The sequence below is a fragment of the Thunnus maccoyii genome, chromosome 17 (genome assembly GCF_910596095.1).
Source record: "Thunnus maccoyii chromosome 17, fThuMac1.1, whole genome shotgun sequence".
NCBI lineage: Eukaryota > Metazoa > Chordata > Actinopteri > Scombriformes > Scombridae > Thunnus > Thunnus maccoyii.
The window spans coordinates 8,520,290-8,537,917 of NC_056549.1; the positions used below are offsets into that span (position 1 = coordinate 8,520,290).

A 17,628-nucleotide genomic window follows, 5' to 3' on the forward strand; every position below is an offset into this window, starting at 1 on the left:
TGCTGGTTAATTTTCTGTTGATTGGCTATTTGTTCCAGCTCTACTTTTGGTATTTTTATCAGAAGTAACACTGAATTTGATTTGTTTGAAAGATACTATATAAATAAAGTTTGATTGATGATTGATAAAAAGCCTGACCCTAACCCTCTCTAAAGGGAAAAGAGGTGAGACGGCTGATATTTAAGTCAGGCAAGACAGGTTAAAACACACGCAATAACAAAACACTCCAACAAACAAGTTATTGAGTTCTACGAACAAGCAAAAACAAACTTTTGATTTTTCATCAACCATTTTTTTACCAAAAGTTTCAGTCTGCTGTTGCTTCAGAGAGCCTCGACAACTGCAGCAGGGTATAAAAATGTGTTTTTTCCTATGGAGCTCTTGAATGTAAAAGGAATAATATTGGTTAAACTACCTCTTGTAGCCGTATTGATAATCTTTGAAGAAGCTGTTCTCTTTACAATTTTGTGACACCTAACTTAATTAGATTAAACCTGATAAATGACCACACTTTTGATGTAGCCTCCTGTCACACTTCGTTGTTACCTTCTTTTTACAGCGTAATGAGGGAGAAAAGAGATAAATATGTCAGCATTGCACGGATTATACTGATGCACGGCTTATTGGGAGGCACATCTGACGTAATGTCCTTGTGAAACCACCAGATGTCACTGTTGAATTATAGATTTCATTTTCAGAGGTACAGCTGTTCGTGTCCCCTATCAACATCACATCAAAGCATTTTAAACAAGACCAGGTAAGTCACTTGAGATTACTTTCCATCAAAACTTGATTTGAGTCAATTTGCGGGAATATGATAACTCGCAATTACAAAAAAAAAAGAGGGTTTCAGGGGAAATGAGTGAAAAAGCAGGCCATGTTTATCCAGTGATTCTTTGGCACGGTGCCACAGTTCATATGAAGGCTCATCCTCACACACAAATTACAGCACAATGAGAGCAGCGACAGCACCGTGACGACCCCAGGGACCGCATCATCACAATCTATTTGAAGCTCCAGGCAAACTAAGAATTGAGCGATCCCCCGATCCCCCTGTGGAAAATGTGGAAAATGCATACTGCCTATGGATGTAAATGGGTTCACAGAGGACAGCATTTCCACTTCATTACATCTACAGTATGTAAAATGAAGGACACAAAAGCTTTTAGAAAAAGAACATTTATTTTACAGAGAAGATAAACTTCAGGGTGCAAAAACTATGACCAGTCACTATATAAGTCCTTATAAAACTTGCTGAGAGTTTGTCCCACTTGTAAATCAATTTGAGAGGAACGCCACAAATCTGAAGTCTTATTATATAAATCAAACTGACAGGAGAGTTTTGAGAAACATCATTCTTTGACTGGCATGACAAACAGCCGAGACATTAACTCAAATGCTGCAAGTCTAACCAGAATGTTTGCACATATCGTCTAACTCCTCATATGAATAAAATAATGAAAAAAAAAAAGGCCAAACATATTTTCACAACTGTATCAGTAAATTATCACCAGAATTAACAAAGCAACACGTGAGGTTTGTACAGATAAAAAGAAAAAATTGAGGACACGAGGGGAGAGGGGGGTGTTTCCAGAATGCTACTTTGGAGGATCTGTGTTGATGCCATATTTCTCTTTTAGGAGCTTCAGCTGCTCCTCTTTCTTCTTTGTGTCCATTTTCTGGAAAGCCTGCGAAGAACGTTGATAAAACAGAAAAGTTCATTAACTTTGGAATGATGGCAGAAAGCGTATGTGTTCAGAATTTCCCAAAATAAAACTTAAAGCTTATAATCCTTTGGTTTCATTTCCTTAATCATATTCCACATGTAACTGAAAATACAAGCATTTACTTCCTGCCCTTCAACCTGTCCAAACCTACATATGCTTTGAAGCTCATACGTACTCTGTTTGCATTGTAGTAGAGAACCACCAGGTAACGGTTGCAGACGTTGAAGCCTGAGAGATGGTCGCAGGCGTTTTTGGCATCGAAGATGTCTTCATAAACCACATATGCTGTTCCTCTTGTTTCTGGCGTGTTCCCTCTGAGAAGACAACAACAACAGAAACACAACACACAGGAACTGATTACAAGACCTGGGATATATACATGCATATACAACAGAAGCAGGTTAAGTCATTTCTCAAATTAACACTCAAATTAATATAACATTGGTATTCATACTTTATATTCAGCTTTTTTGCACATGCATAGTTTTTATCATGTCAATATTCACATAGTCCACCCCGACTACACAGAATCTTTTACTGTCCATCTCTTTCTTACTCTGTTTGTATACATGTTTATTGCTTTTTCTGTTGACATCTGAACCAAATTGAATTCCTTGCACTTGCTACTTAGCGAATAAATCTGATTCTGATTCTATTACCCACATATCTCAACACATACACAAAGTCAGCAGTTGCCACTACACTTTCAGTCCTTTGGCTCATACAAACTATGCAGGAATCTACAAAGTGTGAATACTTACGTTCTGATTTGACGTATTGGCCCGTATTTCCCAAAGATGTCGTACATTTCCTCTGCTGTGATCTTATAAGGAAGGTTCCTGATGTAAAGGATTCTGTTGACCTCGGGAGGTAATCGTATCTACAGCGACAGCAAGAAAGACAGATGAGTTAAAGGTACTGTTAGAAATATTGTAGATGTTAAAATAGAGATGAGTTGGGGTACAATATTAACCTTTGATAACCAAACAACACGTCACAATCACTGATAAGGCAACAAGTACAAGTACATACCATTCACATGAATTTACAGTGTTTCTTAATCTACCCAAAACATTCATTTAAGATTGTTGTGGTAACGCAATGGCTTCAACTTTGACAACACTGAAGTTAGCTTCCGATTCAGGGTTAAGGGGAAAGTTAAGGGAAACATAAATAATGACATTTAGCGGCTAATTCTGTTTTTTCACGACGTACACTTGTGAAAAAATGCAGTTAAGATTTGTGAAACCTTTAGTCTATCTGTAAAAACTGAAAAAAGGGCGATTTCACTGATATTTCTCCACCCAGACCACATTAGACCAGATGTTTTCAGTTTTCACATGTAGAATTAAGGTTTCACAAACCTGAAACTGTGTTTTAATGACTCTCTGGAGTCTCCTTGTTAATCTAGTCCTGATTTGACGGGTCTAAGTATGGTGGTTTTTGATCTGGACCTGGTCTACTGTGGCCTGAAAGGGGGGAAAAGCAGTGAAATCGCCCTTTTCCCTATTTTAATAAGCAAAATAAAAGTTTCACAAATCTGAAAGTAGGTTTAAACAGCTTGGCCAGGCTTTTAGTAAGACGTCTAACATTTTTTTTTACAAATGTAACTGGTGCAAAAACGGAGAATCAGCCGCTAAATATCATTATTTATGTTTCTCATAACCCTGAACCGGAAGCTAACTTCAGCGTCGTTCAATTTTGTTTAATTATTGAATTCGCTTCTTAGTAAAATGATAATGGACCATATAACATATCTGTCTTATTCATTTAAACCTCATCAAGTCCCTAAATGTCGTATGGACAAACTAATAACCAATAATCTTAACACGTTATTGATCTCCAGGCGCTGATAACGTTAACGTTAGATGTTGCCACATTTCTAAAACCAGATGACAAATACTACAGTACGTCTCTGTTAAACTGTATGCTGGTCTTAATAAAGAAGAGAGAATGCTTTTAAACAAAAGTTAATAATAAGCCTTGTGTTTGTTTTCACTTCGTTAGCGAGCTAACTAGCTAACCGTATGCTATGCTAAGCTACTAGCCTAACCAAGCTGCTATTAAAAGCTACATATATCACAGAATAAACTGCCAACTAGCCAGAACTTACATTAGCGCGTTTCGCTGCTTGCATAGCCATGATGAAGTGTTTTTGATGTGAAAATTAGACGACTGAACAATAAACACGCAGGTTCCCAAATGGCAGCGGTGGTCAGCTGGTGACGCACTTCCGGTGTCAGAGCGGAAGGACGCATAGGGTCAAAGTGCTGCGTGCTGCCCTCTGCAGGAGGACTGAAGACTGTCACAGCCCCCTACGATCAAAGCACTCATCCAAACTCCGTGCATTTCTGTGTTTAATAAAAGAAATTGATTCAGCTAAAAGAATATAGAGGGTTGTTTTTTTTATTTCCTGCATAATCTCTTGCTCCACACTCCAGTCCAGTTGGTGGCGGTAATAAAGCTGGTTTGCCAACCGCCAATGAACACTAAAGAAGAAGAAGAAGAAGAAGAAGAAGAAGAAGAAGAAGCAGAAGCAGAAGCAGAAGCAGAAGAAGAAGATTGCTGTGTTTACAATACCTTATTCAAATACTACTACTACTACTACTACTACTACTACTACACTACTACTACTACTACTACTACTACTACTACTACTACTAATAATAATAATAATAATAATAATATCAGAATCCACATTACAAATTGCCTCAGAAAGGTAGCAAAATAAAAACAAATGAATCATAAAATCATTAGGCTTTAAAAAAACAAACAAACAAACAAACAAACAGATAAAACCGATTTAGTGTGAGTAATTTAGTAAAGTTTATTTAGTATAGCATCTTTCACAGAGCAATGAGCTCAGAGAAACTTTCCACTTTCAGCAGATGAATGTGAAAACAGCCTTTTAGTGTCAAACTCTGCACGCAAATGAATCTCAAACATTCAACTGTAGAAACAAGAAGAAAAATATATTTTTGAGTGGAGGGGGACTTTAAAAATAAGACCATAAATACAGAAAACGAAGAAAACAATAAAACATAAGCAACAAAAGACCTAAAAAACACACAGAATTACAAACACTAGACAGCATGAGGTGAGACAAAGGCCAGTTTGAATAAATGAGTCTTCAGCTGCTTTTTAAATGTGTCAACAGAGACCACAGATCGTATGTCCATTGGAAGACCGATCCACAATGTTGGAGCCACAGTTTCAAAGGCACGATCAACAACCAGTAAGCACTGGTCAGATAACCTCAGTGACCTGCTGGTGATATAAAGAGGTCACAGATGTACTCAGGTGCCTGACCATGCATGGCTTTATATGTGAATGCATGAACTCCAGTCTTATGTGAGCACAGTGGCTCATTGTTGCCTTACAGCAAGAAGGTCCCGGGTTTGAACCCCAGCCACCCCAGGTCCTCTCCGTGTGGAGTTTGCATGTTCTCCCAATGTTTGTGTGGGTCTCTACCAGTTGCTCTGGTTTCCTCCTACCATCAAAGACATGTATATTAGGGTTAGGAGGGTTATATTAGGGTTAATACTCCTGTCAGTGCCCCTGGCACTGGCAAAAGAACTGGAGTTGGTCCCCGGGCGCTGCACTGCAGCTGCCCACTGCTCCGACTGTGTGTGGGTATAGGATGGGTCAAATGCAGAGGATCAGTTTCCTTACAGGGATCAATAAAGTGATTTTTCTACTTCTTTTTCTTCTTGGATCTAAAAGGAGCAGTGAAGTTGCACTAAAGTGGTACCATTTTTAACCACTAAACTACTTGGATAAAGAACTACCTGAAGACAAAAGATGGCTCTTATTTAACCTGCATATCTATCTTTATCATAGCTTCATTATAGTGTTAAATAACAATATTAAAGAGCACTGGAGTCATATTGAATGATAGTACATGATGTTACCATATAAAGCAACTTTGTTCATAAGAGCAGTTATGAGGAGCGCTGTCCTGAGACCATATCGAATGCAGAACCTTGCAATCTAAGAGGTACCAGGGCTTAACCACAGAGCCAGATGAGACGCTTGAATAGAACAGAGCCATTGTTAAAGTTATTGGTAACACCTGTTGCTTTTCCTGCTATGACATGTCAAATGTCTGCTGTGTTTTGTATTGGTCAGTCAGTCTAAACAATAATTGTTCAAAAGTTTTAGGGAAAACTTTGCAAGAAAAGAAGAAGAGACGGTAAATACATTTAATACAAGCATTTTGACAACATGTTTAAACAGAAACGAGACCTCTCTGTTGATGAGTGAGATGTGCTGCAGTTTGAAGATACAGTAAGTAGGAAGAGAGTCCTGGTAAGATGTCATGATTTATTATTTACTGGGCTGTGTTACAGAGAATGAAGAGGGACCAACAACTAATAGATGTTTCAATAATAGATCAACTATCAATCAAGTTTAATCAAGTTGTTTATTAAATGCTGCAGACTTTATTTGTTTATTTTCTAACAGATGCAAATCTGAAGCACTTGAATTTGCAAGAAAGGAAACAGCACAGTTCTTACCATTAGTTTTATCAGTTTATTGGACATATACTTATGGCAAACAAGCAGTAATAATGCTCAGAATCAAAAAGCTATTTATTTTTTCTCAGAAAGAAATCAGAAGAAAGACACACTTCATTTTGGTTCAGGACAATAAAAAGATGAAGAGTAAACTTTGTATTAAAAAGAGGACTTAACCAGCAAAAAGGGAAAATCACTCTTCATTCTCATTAGAGTAGGCCATCATGTACACTGTTTTAATGCAATAATAGTATCTTGTCTGTGTAATGATGAAGAGTAGATAACCTGCAGATAGAAGCAAAAACCCTGAGAGTGAATAAGATGAGTGAGACTCATTTACCTCATCACCTCTATATAAGCCAAAAATAATATGTAGTGTCACAGGAATAAATATTTAAAGGCTGCATGTTTTACACTATTATGAGTAATTTTAGACTCTTAAAATATTTATTTCTTTTTTTTTTTGCCCTAGCCATTCATTAGCGAGTGATGTATCTGTCATGTCAAAGCCATTTTCAGTTCATACACATGCTGGGGTAGTGGCTGCTAGGGGAAGTCAAGTTACCATGGTGATGGTGTCATGGTGAAACAACTCCAAGAAAACATTGGAAAACAAACTTAATAACCATTAGTAAATTGAAAAAAAACATTCTGGTGTCTTGAAATGTAATTGGAAGAGCCATTTTAAAGTTGCAGTTTGAAGTATTGTATCATTTCCTTTTACTATAAATGTTCTTGTAGCTATAGTAACTGCATTAAGATTAGTGTATTCAGTTACCTTAGTGTGTGATATGGAATTGAGGCATAACTTATTTGTGTGCCCATCTTAAATCCCACATACAAAGATCTGATTGGCTTTGTTGTTTTTCCAACCTTAAAAAACGCTGACTTCTTTGACTCGCTGGCTTTTACTCACTGGTTTGAAGTGGGCGGCGCTCAGTTGGAAAGAGGTGATATCACTTATTTCTGCGCTGCAATCACAGTTTGAAGCAGGGACACACTGAGGACACCTGGTGGACAGGTGTGGGAAAAGCATTTATAAAATGACAGGACATGATGGTAAACAGAGCGACATCAATCAGTCAGTCAAAGTAGATGCAGAGCAGGAGGGAGGGGAGGATTAAGCATTAGTGTCCATCACAGCATGATGTCCATTTAAAGGTCCAGTATGTAGAATTTAGTGGCCTCTGACAGAATGGACGTGGCAGAAACTGAATATAATATTCATAAGTATGCTTCAATTAGTGTATAATCACCTGAAAATAAGAATCGTTGTGTTTTCATCATTTTGGAATGAGCCCGTTATATCTACACAGGGAACAGGTCCTCTTCCACAGAGCCCGCCATGTTGCACCGCCAGTAGCCCAGAATGGACACACCAAACACTGGCTCTAGAGAGGGCCTTTCACGAGTTTCACAAGTTTCGTGGCCACCGTAGGTTCTCCTGCACACTTGGAAGAGGAGGGTGAGGGGACAGGTAAACAGTTTGTTGCAATCTGCAACCTCACTGCTAGAATCCACTAAATCCTACAGACTGGTCCAGTACGGTTAACATCATCTGACTGACTCCCTACAGGAAGATGAAATGTACTTTGAGTAATTGCATCAGCTTGTTGTTAAATTAAAAGCACTAAGTAATTTGTCTTTTTTTTCGTCTTATTTTAGGACTTCCAATTGTGTGAAATCTTGACTTTCTAAAGAAATCTTATCCGGTAAAATTAGTGTTTTACAGTCAAGAGTAAAACGTTTTTATTTAAATTTTGTCTTTTACTTATTTATTTACAGTGAGTGTTTCTGTTTTTGTTGCTGGTTTTGTTGGTAAAAATCCTCGATTCTTAGAGTTTCAGAGAGCGAAAGACAAGTTTCTCAACCAAGACGAATGTCATCCTTCAGCTGATCTGACACCTGGAAAACTTCCAAAGCTGATAGTAAACTACAGCACCAGTATGACAACCCAGACAGGAAGACCTTGTCAAGAATTTAACACTCGGTAAGGAACTTTATTGTCCACAGGCACTTTTATATTTGATAGTCAGAGTCATGAGAAGATGGATGTCAGTCTCATGTTGGTGCATTCAGTACAGAGATAGATATGGACGTGTTTAGCCTAGCTTAGCATAAAGACTGGAAACAGCGGGAAACTGCTAGCCTAGCTACATCAAAAGTGAAAAAATACACATTTAAACAACTCAAAAGCTTTCTTATTTACATGCTATATCTTCTTAAATAGTTAGCAAGCTCATTAACACACTGTGGAAAACTTTTTAATGCACCAAGTGGCTGTTGTTTGAGAAATAGCTCAACTCTAACTAAAATGTCTGCCGCTAAAATGTCTCATTTTCTTTTTCATTTTCTTTTTCTATGTGTTGAATGAGCAAGAAACAACATGTCGGCAGCTTTGAGGCAGATGGAAGGTGTTTCTTTTCACTTTGGATGGAGCTAAGCTAACAGTTTCCACCGGCTTCTACAGTAGCTAAGTATTCTAGCTAAGCTAGGCTACACACATCCTGCACTGGACATGCAGAGAGGAAACTAATATCATCTTCTCATCTGACTCTAGGTAAGATGGCAAACAAGGATATTTACTGAAATGTCAGTTTTTATTTAAGGAATATTTTGAATGAGGTTTATTTCTATTTCTATTGTGGTATTGGTAATTTTCCTTACGTAACGTTAAATGTTTGTAGCTAGCTAGTGGGGGAATTACAGTATATACAGTATTTAGGGGCTTAATGAACCTCGGATGGGTCACCTGGGCAACGGTCTCTGATTGTTGAAAGATCTCAAACACCCAATGACCTCAGGAAACATCACTGATGATGTATGATGTCGCAAAGCACTTTTTTTTTTTACATATCTGCATAAATTAGAACTATTGATTATTACATCACGGCATTCTGACTCCTTAGATTAAAATTCATATATAACTGACAGTTCAGTTCGCCTGCTGAAACAGACAGACAAGTACAGTTTGACCTTCAGTTTTAAGTGTTGGAAACAGTTAGCAAGATGTTTGCACTGTGTCGTTTTCAGAAGAAGGTTCGTTTCACAGATTAACTACATTTTTCTGTAAATATTGTAATATTCATGTGACCTGGTGAACTGAAAAAGTTGGCATTGTTCAGCCTTTGAGAGTCAAATGTCTTGTAGATACTTTAAGTGAATTTAACTTATATCAGTTATGAATGCACATTATTTTTCTGTTAATATTCAACTCATTTTTCTTTTTCTGAGCAGAAACCTGTGGAAAGTATTGTGGCACATGAGAGCCAACAGCGCCCCGGCTCTCATGAGAGGTAAATAAATTCATAACTGTTATTTTACCATTGCTCTACCTATTTCTTCATTTCTACAGTCAGTTTCATAGGCTACCTTATTTAGTTTTCTGGATGATTTTGTTTACTTTAAGTGAAAAAACCCTTGAAACAATTCTTGAAAATGATTTATGATTTATTCATGGCTACAAGTGATACAAACAACTGTGTGTGTTTCTCTTTACCAACAGTGTTGCTGCCACCACTCCAGCTTCAGCCACGTCTGCTGAGGCTGGAAAGCAGACTAAGATCAAGAAGGTTCCTTGGAGGAACCGGCTCTTCGGTCACCCTGAGGTATGTTTGACAGAAAGTGTCACAACTTCATATTAACCTCATTTTAGTAGACTGTAACATTTATATTTAAACTTTTTAGTCGTAAGTAACCATAAAAACTTAGTTTGATATAGTTTACTCATATTGTTGTTTTTTCTTTTTACTCTACAGAAGAAGGAAACCAAGGAGGTCGAGGAAGGAAAGGAGAGGTAAGAAACCTCATCCTGAATATTTTTTAGGTTTTTTTAACTATCACTTTTAGTTTAGTGAAGGATTTTTCTGAGTAGTATCGTAACACTGGTACCCAACCTGGGGCTCAGGGCCCCTCTGATGGGTCACAATATAGAGCAGATGATTAGTGACAAAGGATAGAAGGAAAAAAATGATTGTCCCACTACATAAATGTATTTTCTAAGATTTATTCATATTATGTATTTCTCTTTAGCACTTGTGAGCCAAAACCAAAGGCCACAAAGACTCGTTGGTGGCGTCGGCTCCTCACATGCTGCAAGGTATGTTTGACAGAAAGAGCCAGAACTCAACATTAACCATATAGTAACCAATCTGGACTAAGAGAGAAAACTAACATAGTTTATTTGTCTGTGCATTATTGAACCATGAGAGCTTTCTAATCTTCCAACAGAGAAAACATCGGGTCGCTCCGGCTGCAACCAGCGACGAAGAAAAGGAGAAGAAAGAAGAAAAGAAGATCAGAAGGTAACGACACTCATTTAATGCTGCTTCCAGTATCTGTCAGAAGTAAAGAAAGTCACTGAATATTGATCTTCATTGATATTTCGCTATTCACTGCCTGTAACATAATCTAGTCTTATTAGTATAAATTAGTTTCACAAGAAAAAATCTCACTTGGACATATGATCACAGTGCAGTTCTTTGGAGTCTTTCTGTCACTTAAGTTCCAATAATGAATAAAATAAACACAATCTGTTTTTTCCTCCATCTGCAGCTCTCCAGCCGGAAACTGTCACCTGGACGAGGTCGTGGCATTCAGTGTCGCTGTTGAAGAGTTCCTCCAGTCAACTGAGTTGCCCAACCTCAACCCGTTGACGGTACAGCTCCTCCATGCTCAGTTTAGCAGGTAGTTAAAACCCACCTCCACATTTACTAATGATACTAAATATCAATATCTTAGATTACAAAAGCTCAGCTTTAAATGTTCATTTAGTTTTCCTTTAATCACATAAGAGTTTTCTAAAATACAGCTGATCATAATTGAAAGTAGAGGTGTTTTTTTATTATATCGCTGAATTAAACAATCTTGAACAGCATCATGTTTTTGCTTGAGACTGTCAGTGGTTAGAGGTCGTAATTAATAGAAAGTCTGGAAGAAATGTAATAAGCGGACCTTGAATAAAGACTTTAACATCAAATTGTTTCCCTTGATAAGAATGAATTTTAAAGCTCATCTTTGTTTGGAGTAAGAAGACTTGTAACTTGAGAGAAGGGTTCAAGTGTTTTTTATGTTTTTGTTCAGCAGAGAAAATATTTTTTATGTAGATGGTTAGAAGAGTTGGCCAACTGACAGATTTTTATAAGAGTGAGATCAAACCTCTTGTCCTGTTTATCGACCACGTGTGTTTGTGTTTTTGTAGCACCAAAGGGAGTCAAGTTGGTGTTGGTGATGGTGTCAGGGGGAGCACCATCAACCACTTCGGGTGAGTTAATCTGAACAAGAACTATGCATCAAATCAAGCTAAAATATCTCTAGTAGGTTTGTGATTAGTGAAGAATTGATAATGTTGACGTGTGTTTTGACTCACTGTGTTTTATGTGTCAGCTTTCCAAATCTTGGTCAGAGTTGTTACATCAACTCCAGCCTGCAAAGCCTCCTCACGCTGGAGGACTTTGTCTCTGATGTAAGCCGCCAAGATTTGGTCTGGAGTTCATTCCCTGAGGCCCGACTGATGAGGTACAGCAGCTCACACACTCATTCATGTCTTGCTCAGGTTTATCTACAAACTCCAAAAACAAAATGTAATAACATATCTAACACATCTCTTCTTTTTTCTTACGCCCTCTGCAGAACCTTCATGGCCATCAGAGATGCCCGCGCGTCCACAAGCGCCCAAAGTAAAGTCCGCCTCCTCCGCTCATTCAAGGAGGCGGTCTCTGCCCAGGCTCCAGAGTTCAGGGATCATCAGCAGAAAGTGAGTCACCTGGTTTGTTGTTTAGTTATTTGCACTTCCTGCTGTTGGTTTCTCCTCTGTGTATAAACTCATCTGTGTGATTCTTTGTGTTCAGGACGCTCATGAATTCCTGACCTCGGTCCTGGACCAGATGAGGAGCCTGTCTCCCCTGCTGCAGGAGACTGCTGCCAACATGGGCACTAAGTACACGTGCCCTGTTGAAGATCACCTGGTGTTCAAGATGGAGAACACCAGGACATGCAGCAGGTAAGACTACACAGTAAAACAACTCATACACACACGTGTAGTGTGTCAGGGCAGGTTACCACTGCTGTAGATTTTGAAATATATCAGCAGACTTCTTTCTTTGTGTAGTGTTACATGCGGTCAGAGACAAAAGTCGGAGATGATTTCTGAAAATCTGAAGTGTTTTGAAAAGCTGTAGGAGCTTCGTTGGGCTCTTTGCCTCAAACTTAATTTACCAGATTATGGTTACCTTGCCTACCTCCTGCACAGTTAGCTAATATTGGATTATTATTATAACCCTAGTAATGTTAAATTAACTGCATGCTCCATTTTAGCTGATGTTCACAAACTAGCGAGATGAAATTACTTCATGAGAATAAATTAAACAAAGCAGTATGATGCAGCACTGCGTCCCCCTAATAACCTGGTCAGGAAACACTTCTGGTCTGGTCTAGTTGTGGTGCACAGTACCTCCAGCAGGAGGTCTTCTGATGACCTCTGTGGCTGTATTTTCATGTGTATTGTTCCTTTAATGTGCAGGTGTGGCGCTCAGTCCAGAAGGCAGGAGGAGTTCACTAACCTGTCTCTGGACTTGGTTCCTGGTGGCTCCGTGGAGAAGATGCTGGAGGAGTACCAGAAGGTAAGTTCCACTTGTCCTCCTTCAGTCACATCATCACTGACTGAACACACACACTCAGCACTTCTGTGTTTGTGGACATAGTTTGGTTTAGTTACTCAGTTTATAACACACAGCCTGTTGTCTCTGTGCTGTTCTGCAGGAGACAGCGTTGGACTACAAGTGCGAGTGTGGAGGGAGCGAATCGAGCCAGAAGCCGGCCTTTGAGACCCTGCCAAGGTGAGCGACATCACATCCATCATAAATGTTGTAACACCTGACCTGATTGGTTCCCAAACTGGGCTTCATTATCCCTAAAGGATCCTTGAGATGCAAAATGTTAAGTACAGGAAATAGAATATAACGCAGTAACAATTTTGCTAACCATCTTGTTCTCTTTATCTGCTTCTACAGTGTGCTCATCCTCCACATAAAGCGCTTCCGCTTCACCCCTTCCTGGCAGCTGGTGAAGGTGCGTGACCCCGTCATGCTGACCAGGGAGCTGGTGGTGTCCTCCAAACAGGTAAAGAAATACAAACCTTACCCGAGAACAAACAGAAACATGAAAGTTAATATGTAGACTGTGTGTGCTGTTGTTTAGTGTGTTTGTGTGAAGCTAACTTTTAATAACTGTGTTCATTCTCAGGGTGGCAGCTGCTACAGCCTGGTCAGCACCGTCAGTCATCTAGGGGCATCAGGAGACAAAGGTATGAAAATCACACACCGAATGCTGAATGTGGCTTTCTGTAGTCCTCTTAAGTGGACTCAGACATGTTATAGAGTCTTTCAGTGGTGAAAAGAACTACTGACAATCTCAAAGTGGTAACAACCATCTCTCTCCTGATAGGACACTACATCTGTGACGGCGTCCATCCTGATGAGCGTCCGGACACGACAACTGACCGCTGGCTCACCTTCAATGATGCAGCGGTCAGTGAGACAACTGGCGTGTCCGTGTGTAGGGAGCGGCAGAAATCAGCCTACATCCTTTTCTACAAGAGACAGGTAAGAAGACAACGCTGTCACATCCTGCACTGAAGTCCAGAAGAAGAGGGACAGTTTGAAACACACCAGCAGTGTATTTACTTTGAGTCTCTTGTCTGTATTCTCAGGTGTAGAACAGGGTGTAGGGCGGAAGGAGCAGCGACCTGAACGCACCAGGGGCCAAATGAAGAGCGTGTGAGGATCGTCATCATCCACTCCAGAGGAGCAGCTGCGGTAAGAGAGGAGAGATGATGGACGAGGAGCCGACGTGACCAGGAGCAGCCGGAGGATCCCCCAGCCCATAGGAGGATGGGCCCCCCGAGAGCCTGGTTCCTCCCAAGGTTTCTTCCTCTCTGAGGGAGTTTTTTCTTGCCGCTGTCGCCTCACATGCTGTGTTAATACACCAGCATCTGGCTTGCTCTCGGGGGACAACTGTAAAAAGAAAGCGTAAGAAAATCAAATCAATCTGATTTCTAATTGGATGATTTTCAATTAAGTTATTACAAAAAAAGTCTCTCTGTCTCTCTCTCTCTCTATATATATATATATATAGAGAGAGAGAGCCTATAATAATAAAATCTTTTCTAACATTGAATATGTGGTTTAATGGTTTTAAATGATGTCAAATCTTAAAATGAACTCTAAAACTGACAGATAACCAATGAAGAGAGTTCTGAATCGAGGTGATATGATGGTCTTATGAGTATGTCCATATTGTGCTGCTTTATACTTGTGCTACATTTCAAAAAACGTACACTCTACATTTATCTGACAGCTTTACAGTGGTGGGGTGGTAGTTGGGAGGACTGGGACAAAGAAATCCCAGTTGTCCAGTCTGACAGACTGAGCTGTGTGATCACAGGTTTCTTCACATACAAACACACATTTAATGTCTGAACCAAGTCTACAGGAGAAGAGTAAATGAGCAGCGCTCGTCCAAGTGATTCAGTCCTACTTTCACCTGACATGAAATTAGTAGGTCATAGTGGACACAGTGTGTCCATAGCATACTTTTTGCTACAACTGATATGCAAATTACATCCCATCTGTCAGATACGGAGCGAAATGTTTATTTGTAAGTCTCCAAAATCTCAGTTTAGTTGGAGAAACAACCAATTGAATTACCTTTGGACAGGATTCAACACTGGAGCTGTTCTTAAGCTTTAAACAGAGTTAGTCAAAGTCAACTGACTCAACAGATGATCACACATACTATTAGTGATGTTTCCAAACTTGTAAACTTTACTATCTGTAACTGTACACAGTGACCAATTTCCTCTGCTTCCATCTGTCTGTGTAGAGGAAGGTATTGGTGAAATCATTCTGAGGCAACACTTTCCACATCAGCCCTTCAAAAGTGCTTTTTTGAACTAAAACATAAACATTTCATTAGACAGTCATTCATTTTAAGATTGTATTTCACTTATTGTACATGTTTGCTTTTGTGGTTTACTGACATATTTCAGTTCAAAGCATGAAAAGAAAAATATATTTGAAAATGACATCTATATAAAATATAATTAAACTGACAGTAACATGCATTTGCTTTTCACAATGAGAATTTTCCGCCCAGCTTAAACCAATCAGATCACTGGATCATTTTATTGTTGCAGGCTTTCTATTTCCACTCTGGTTTTAAATCTGAGCTTCTAACAAATGGAGAGATCATTTACAACACTAAACACATGATGATTTGAGCTGCATTTAAATAGTATAAAGTTTATTTATCCCTGGAGTGAAGCTGACAGTGTGGATGATTTTACACTCTGATTCCATCACTGCAGCTCAGAATAACATGAAACAACCGTGATGATAACTGAAAATGAAAACAAAATATTGTCTTGTATTAGAAAAATAATCCACACTGTTAATTGGCTCCCAGGATTATAAATGCAACATTTGGGTCAGATAGACCTCATCAGTCATTAACTACTTTTACACTCTTTGCTTCAGTAGCAGAAACAGTCTGGCATTACTTTAAGTTTCTTTTTTTATGTGACATATTCAGAATGATTTCTTCATCCTCCAACTAAATAGCAAAAATACTTACTCTCTACTTAAGTCATATATAATAATTCCTACATGTATTTTAAGTCGTAGCCTACTTTTAATATGTGGAAATTATTTCTAGTGTTTCTACATCTTCTTATTCTGTTGTATGATTACGGGCTCATTTACATTTCACTTTGTTGAATATGACTTTTTTCTGTCTCTTAAACAGAAGTTTTCTGCAGGTACTTTGCATCACCGTTTCATCTCATATCATGAAGTACTTCATTCATGGTTCTGATGATGTCACTCATAATTATCAACCCTGCCTCTTTAACATGAACACGCTCATAGCTGGAAAACTCAGAGTTGACTGAGCTGGTTGATAAGCAGCTTCGTAGTACTGGTTATCTGGACGGCCAATGTTAGGTTCAGTGAAGCCAGATAACCAAAAGATATCCTGGGTGTGTTGAACTTGCTTCGTAGTGCAGGCCTCTGATGTGGTGCACATTTAAACACAGGATCCAGGAAGCCGTTTCAACAATTTATTGTAGTCAAGAGTGGATTTAAATGGTTAACAGTTGGATGGTGGATGTTTTCGTTTTTTATCATTAATGCATCCACAATCTGGCGTTTCACTCATTTTCTGCTTAATATAGGATCAAACTCAGGAATCTGGCATATAAAAAACAAAAACAATCAGTTAACATTCAAACAATTCATGCCATATCAACCAAATAAAATATAAAGATGAAAAGTTCATATTGAACTAACACGGGTTCTCTCTTTGTTGTGCCTGGAATGGTTTGGAGGGAAAAGAGGGAGTCACAGGCCTGAAGGGTGGAGTTATATAATCTTGTGTTAGTGGTCTAGTCAGGAGTGGCTTTCTATGCAATGATGCAGGTCGGGTGGAGACTTGTGATTTAACAGGTTGAAATAAATCTCCCATCTAATGTGGTGAATAACTAGTTAACTAATTAGCAAGCTCATTACCACACTGTGAAATACTTTTTAATGCACCAAGCAGCTGTTGTTTGAGAAATAGCTCCAACTCTAACTGAAATGTCTGCCGCTAAAATGTCTCATTTTCTTTTTCTGCATCTTAAATGAGCAAGAAACAACATGTCGGCAGCTTCGAGGCGGTTGGAAGGTGTTTCTTTTCACTTTGGATGGAGCTAAGCTAGCAGTTTCCACCTGCTTCTACAGTAGCTAAGCATTTGAGCTAAGCTAGGCCTGGACTGACCCAGGTGACCCAGTCCGGGTTGACAGTTCAGTTTGCCTGCTGAAACAGACAGACAATTACAGTTTAATTCTAATAGTGCTTAATATGTAAACTTTTTAGCTGTAAGTAACCATAAAAACTTAGTTTGATATAGTTTACTCATATTGTTATTTTTTCTTTTTACTCTACAGAAGAAGGAGACCAAAGAGGTTGTGGAAGGAAAGGAGAGGTAAGAAACCTCATCCTGATTTTTTTTTTTTTACTATCTCTTTTAGTTTAGTGAAGGATTTTTCTGAGTAGTATCGTAACACTGGTACCCAATCTGGGGCTCAGGGCCCCTCTGATGGGTCACAAGATAAAGCAAATGATTAGTGACAAAGGACAGAAAGAAAAAAATGATTGTCCCACTACATAAATGTATTTTCTATGATTTATTCATATAATGTATTTCTCTTTAGCACTTGTGAGCCAAAACCAAAGGCTACAAAGACTCCTTGGTGGCGTCGGCTCCTCACATGCTGCAAGGTATGTTTGACAGAAAGAGCCAGAACTCAACATTAACCATATAGTAACCAATCTGGACTAAGAGAGAA

General features: G+C 38.9%; 2 protein-coding genes across 4 annotated transcripts; one reads left to right on the forward strand and one right to left on the reverse strand.

Moving 5' to 3' along the window:
- Positions 1-1,163: 1,163 nt before the first annotated feature.
- sf3b6 (splicing factor 3b, subunit 6) lies at positions 1,164-3,982 on the reverse strand. The gene is made up of 4 exons (XM_042390753.1): positions 3,841-3,982; positions 2,489-2,607; positions 1,903-2,041; positions 1,164-1,688 (listed from the first exon to the last, which is right to left on the reverse strand). The coding sequence occupies exons 1-4, from the start codon at positions 3,868-3,870 to the stop codon at positions 1,599-1,601; spliced, it is 378 nt and encodes a 125-aa protein (XP_042246687.1). The 5' UTR covers positions 3,871-3,982; the 3' UTR covers positions 1,164-1,598.
- Positions 3,983-8,834: 4,852 nt separating this feature from the next.
- Positions 8,835-17,560, forward strand: LOC121881995 (ubiquitin carboxyl-terminal hydrolase 37-like). 3 transcript variants are annotated; one of them, XM_042389859.1, is made up of 19 exons: positions 8,835-9,283; positions 9,482-9,540; positions 9,750-9,852; positions 10,003-10,040; positions 10,277-10,343; positions 10,475-10,548; positions 10,799-10,930; positions 11,445-11,507; positions 11,630-11,761; positions 11,876-11,999; positions 12,094-12,245; positions 12,765-12,864; positions 13,004-13,080; positions 13,255-13,363; positions 13,487-13,547; positions 13,688-13,845; positions 13,953-14,271; positions 17,227-17,264; positions 17,494-17,560. In XM_042389859.1, exons 1-17 carry the CDS (start codon positions 9,254-9,256, stop codon positions 13,956-13,958), a joined length of 1,485 nt encoding a protein of 494 aa, XP_042245793.1. In that variant the 5' UTR covers positions 8,835-9,253; the 3' UTR covers positions 13,959-14,271; positions 17,227-17,264; positions 17,494-17,560. The 3 variants fall into 3 exon arrangements, with proteins under 3 accessions (XP_042245793.1, XP_042245795.1, XP_042245794.1); XM_042389861.1 differs by having other exon boundaries at positions 17,230-17,264; XM_042389860.1 differs by having other exon boundaries at positions 17,230-17,560.
- The last annotated feature ends 68 nt before the right edge of the window (positions 17,561-17,628 follow it).

What these genes read in the sequence shown, in the direction of transcription:
- LOC121881995 (XM_042389859.1), top strand. Translation starts at nt 9,254, where the DNA reads ATGTTTGCACTGTGTCGTTTTCAGAAGAAG. An exon ending in GTCGAGGAAGGAAAGGAGAG is followed by an intron (nt 10,041 to 10,276) that starts GTAAGAAACCTC and finishes ATTTCTCTTTAG; the next exon opens with CACTTGTGAGCCAAAACCAA. An exon ending in TGGTGGTGTCCTCCAAACAG is followed by an intron (nt 13,364 to 13,486) that starts GTAAAGAAATAC and finishes GTTCATTCTCAG; the next exon opens with GGTGGCAGCTGCTACAGCCT.
- sf3b6 (XM_042390753.1), bottom strand. Translation starts at nt 3,870, where the DNA reads ATGGCTATGCAAGCAGCGAAACGCGCTAAT. An exon ending in AAGCAGCGAAACGCGCTAAT is followed by an intron (nt 2,608 to 3,840) that starts GTAAGTTCTGGC and finishes CTGTCGCTGTAG; the next exon opens with ATACGATTACCTCCCGAGGT. An exon ending in CCAATACGTCAAATCAGAAC is followed by an intron (nt 2,042 to 2,488) that starts GTAAGTATTCAC and finishes TTGTCTTCTCAG; the next exon opens with AGGGAACACGCCAGAAACAA.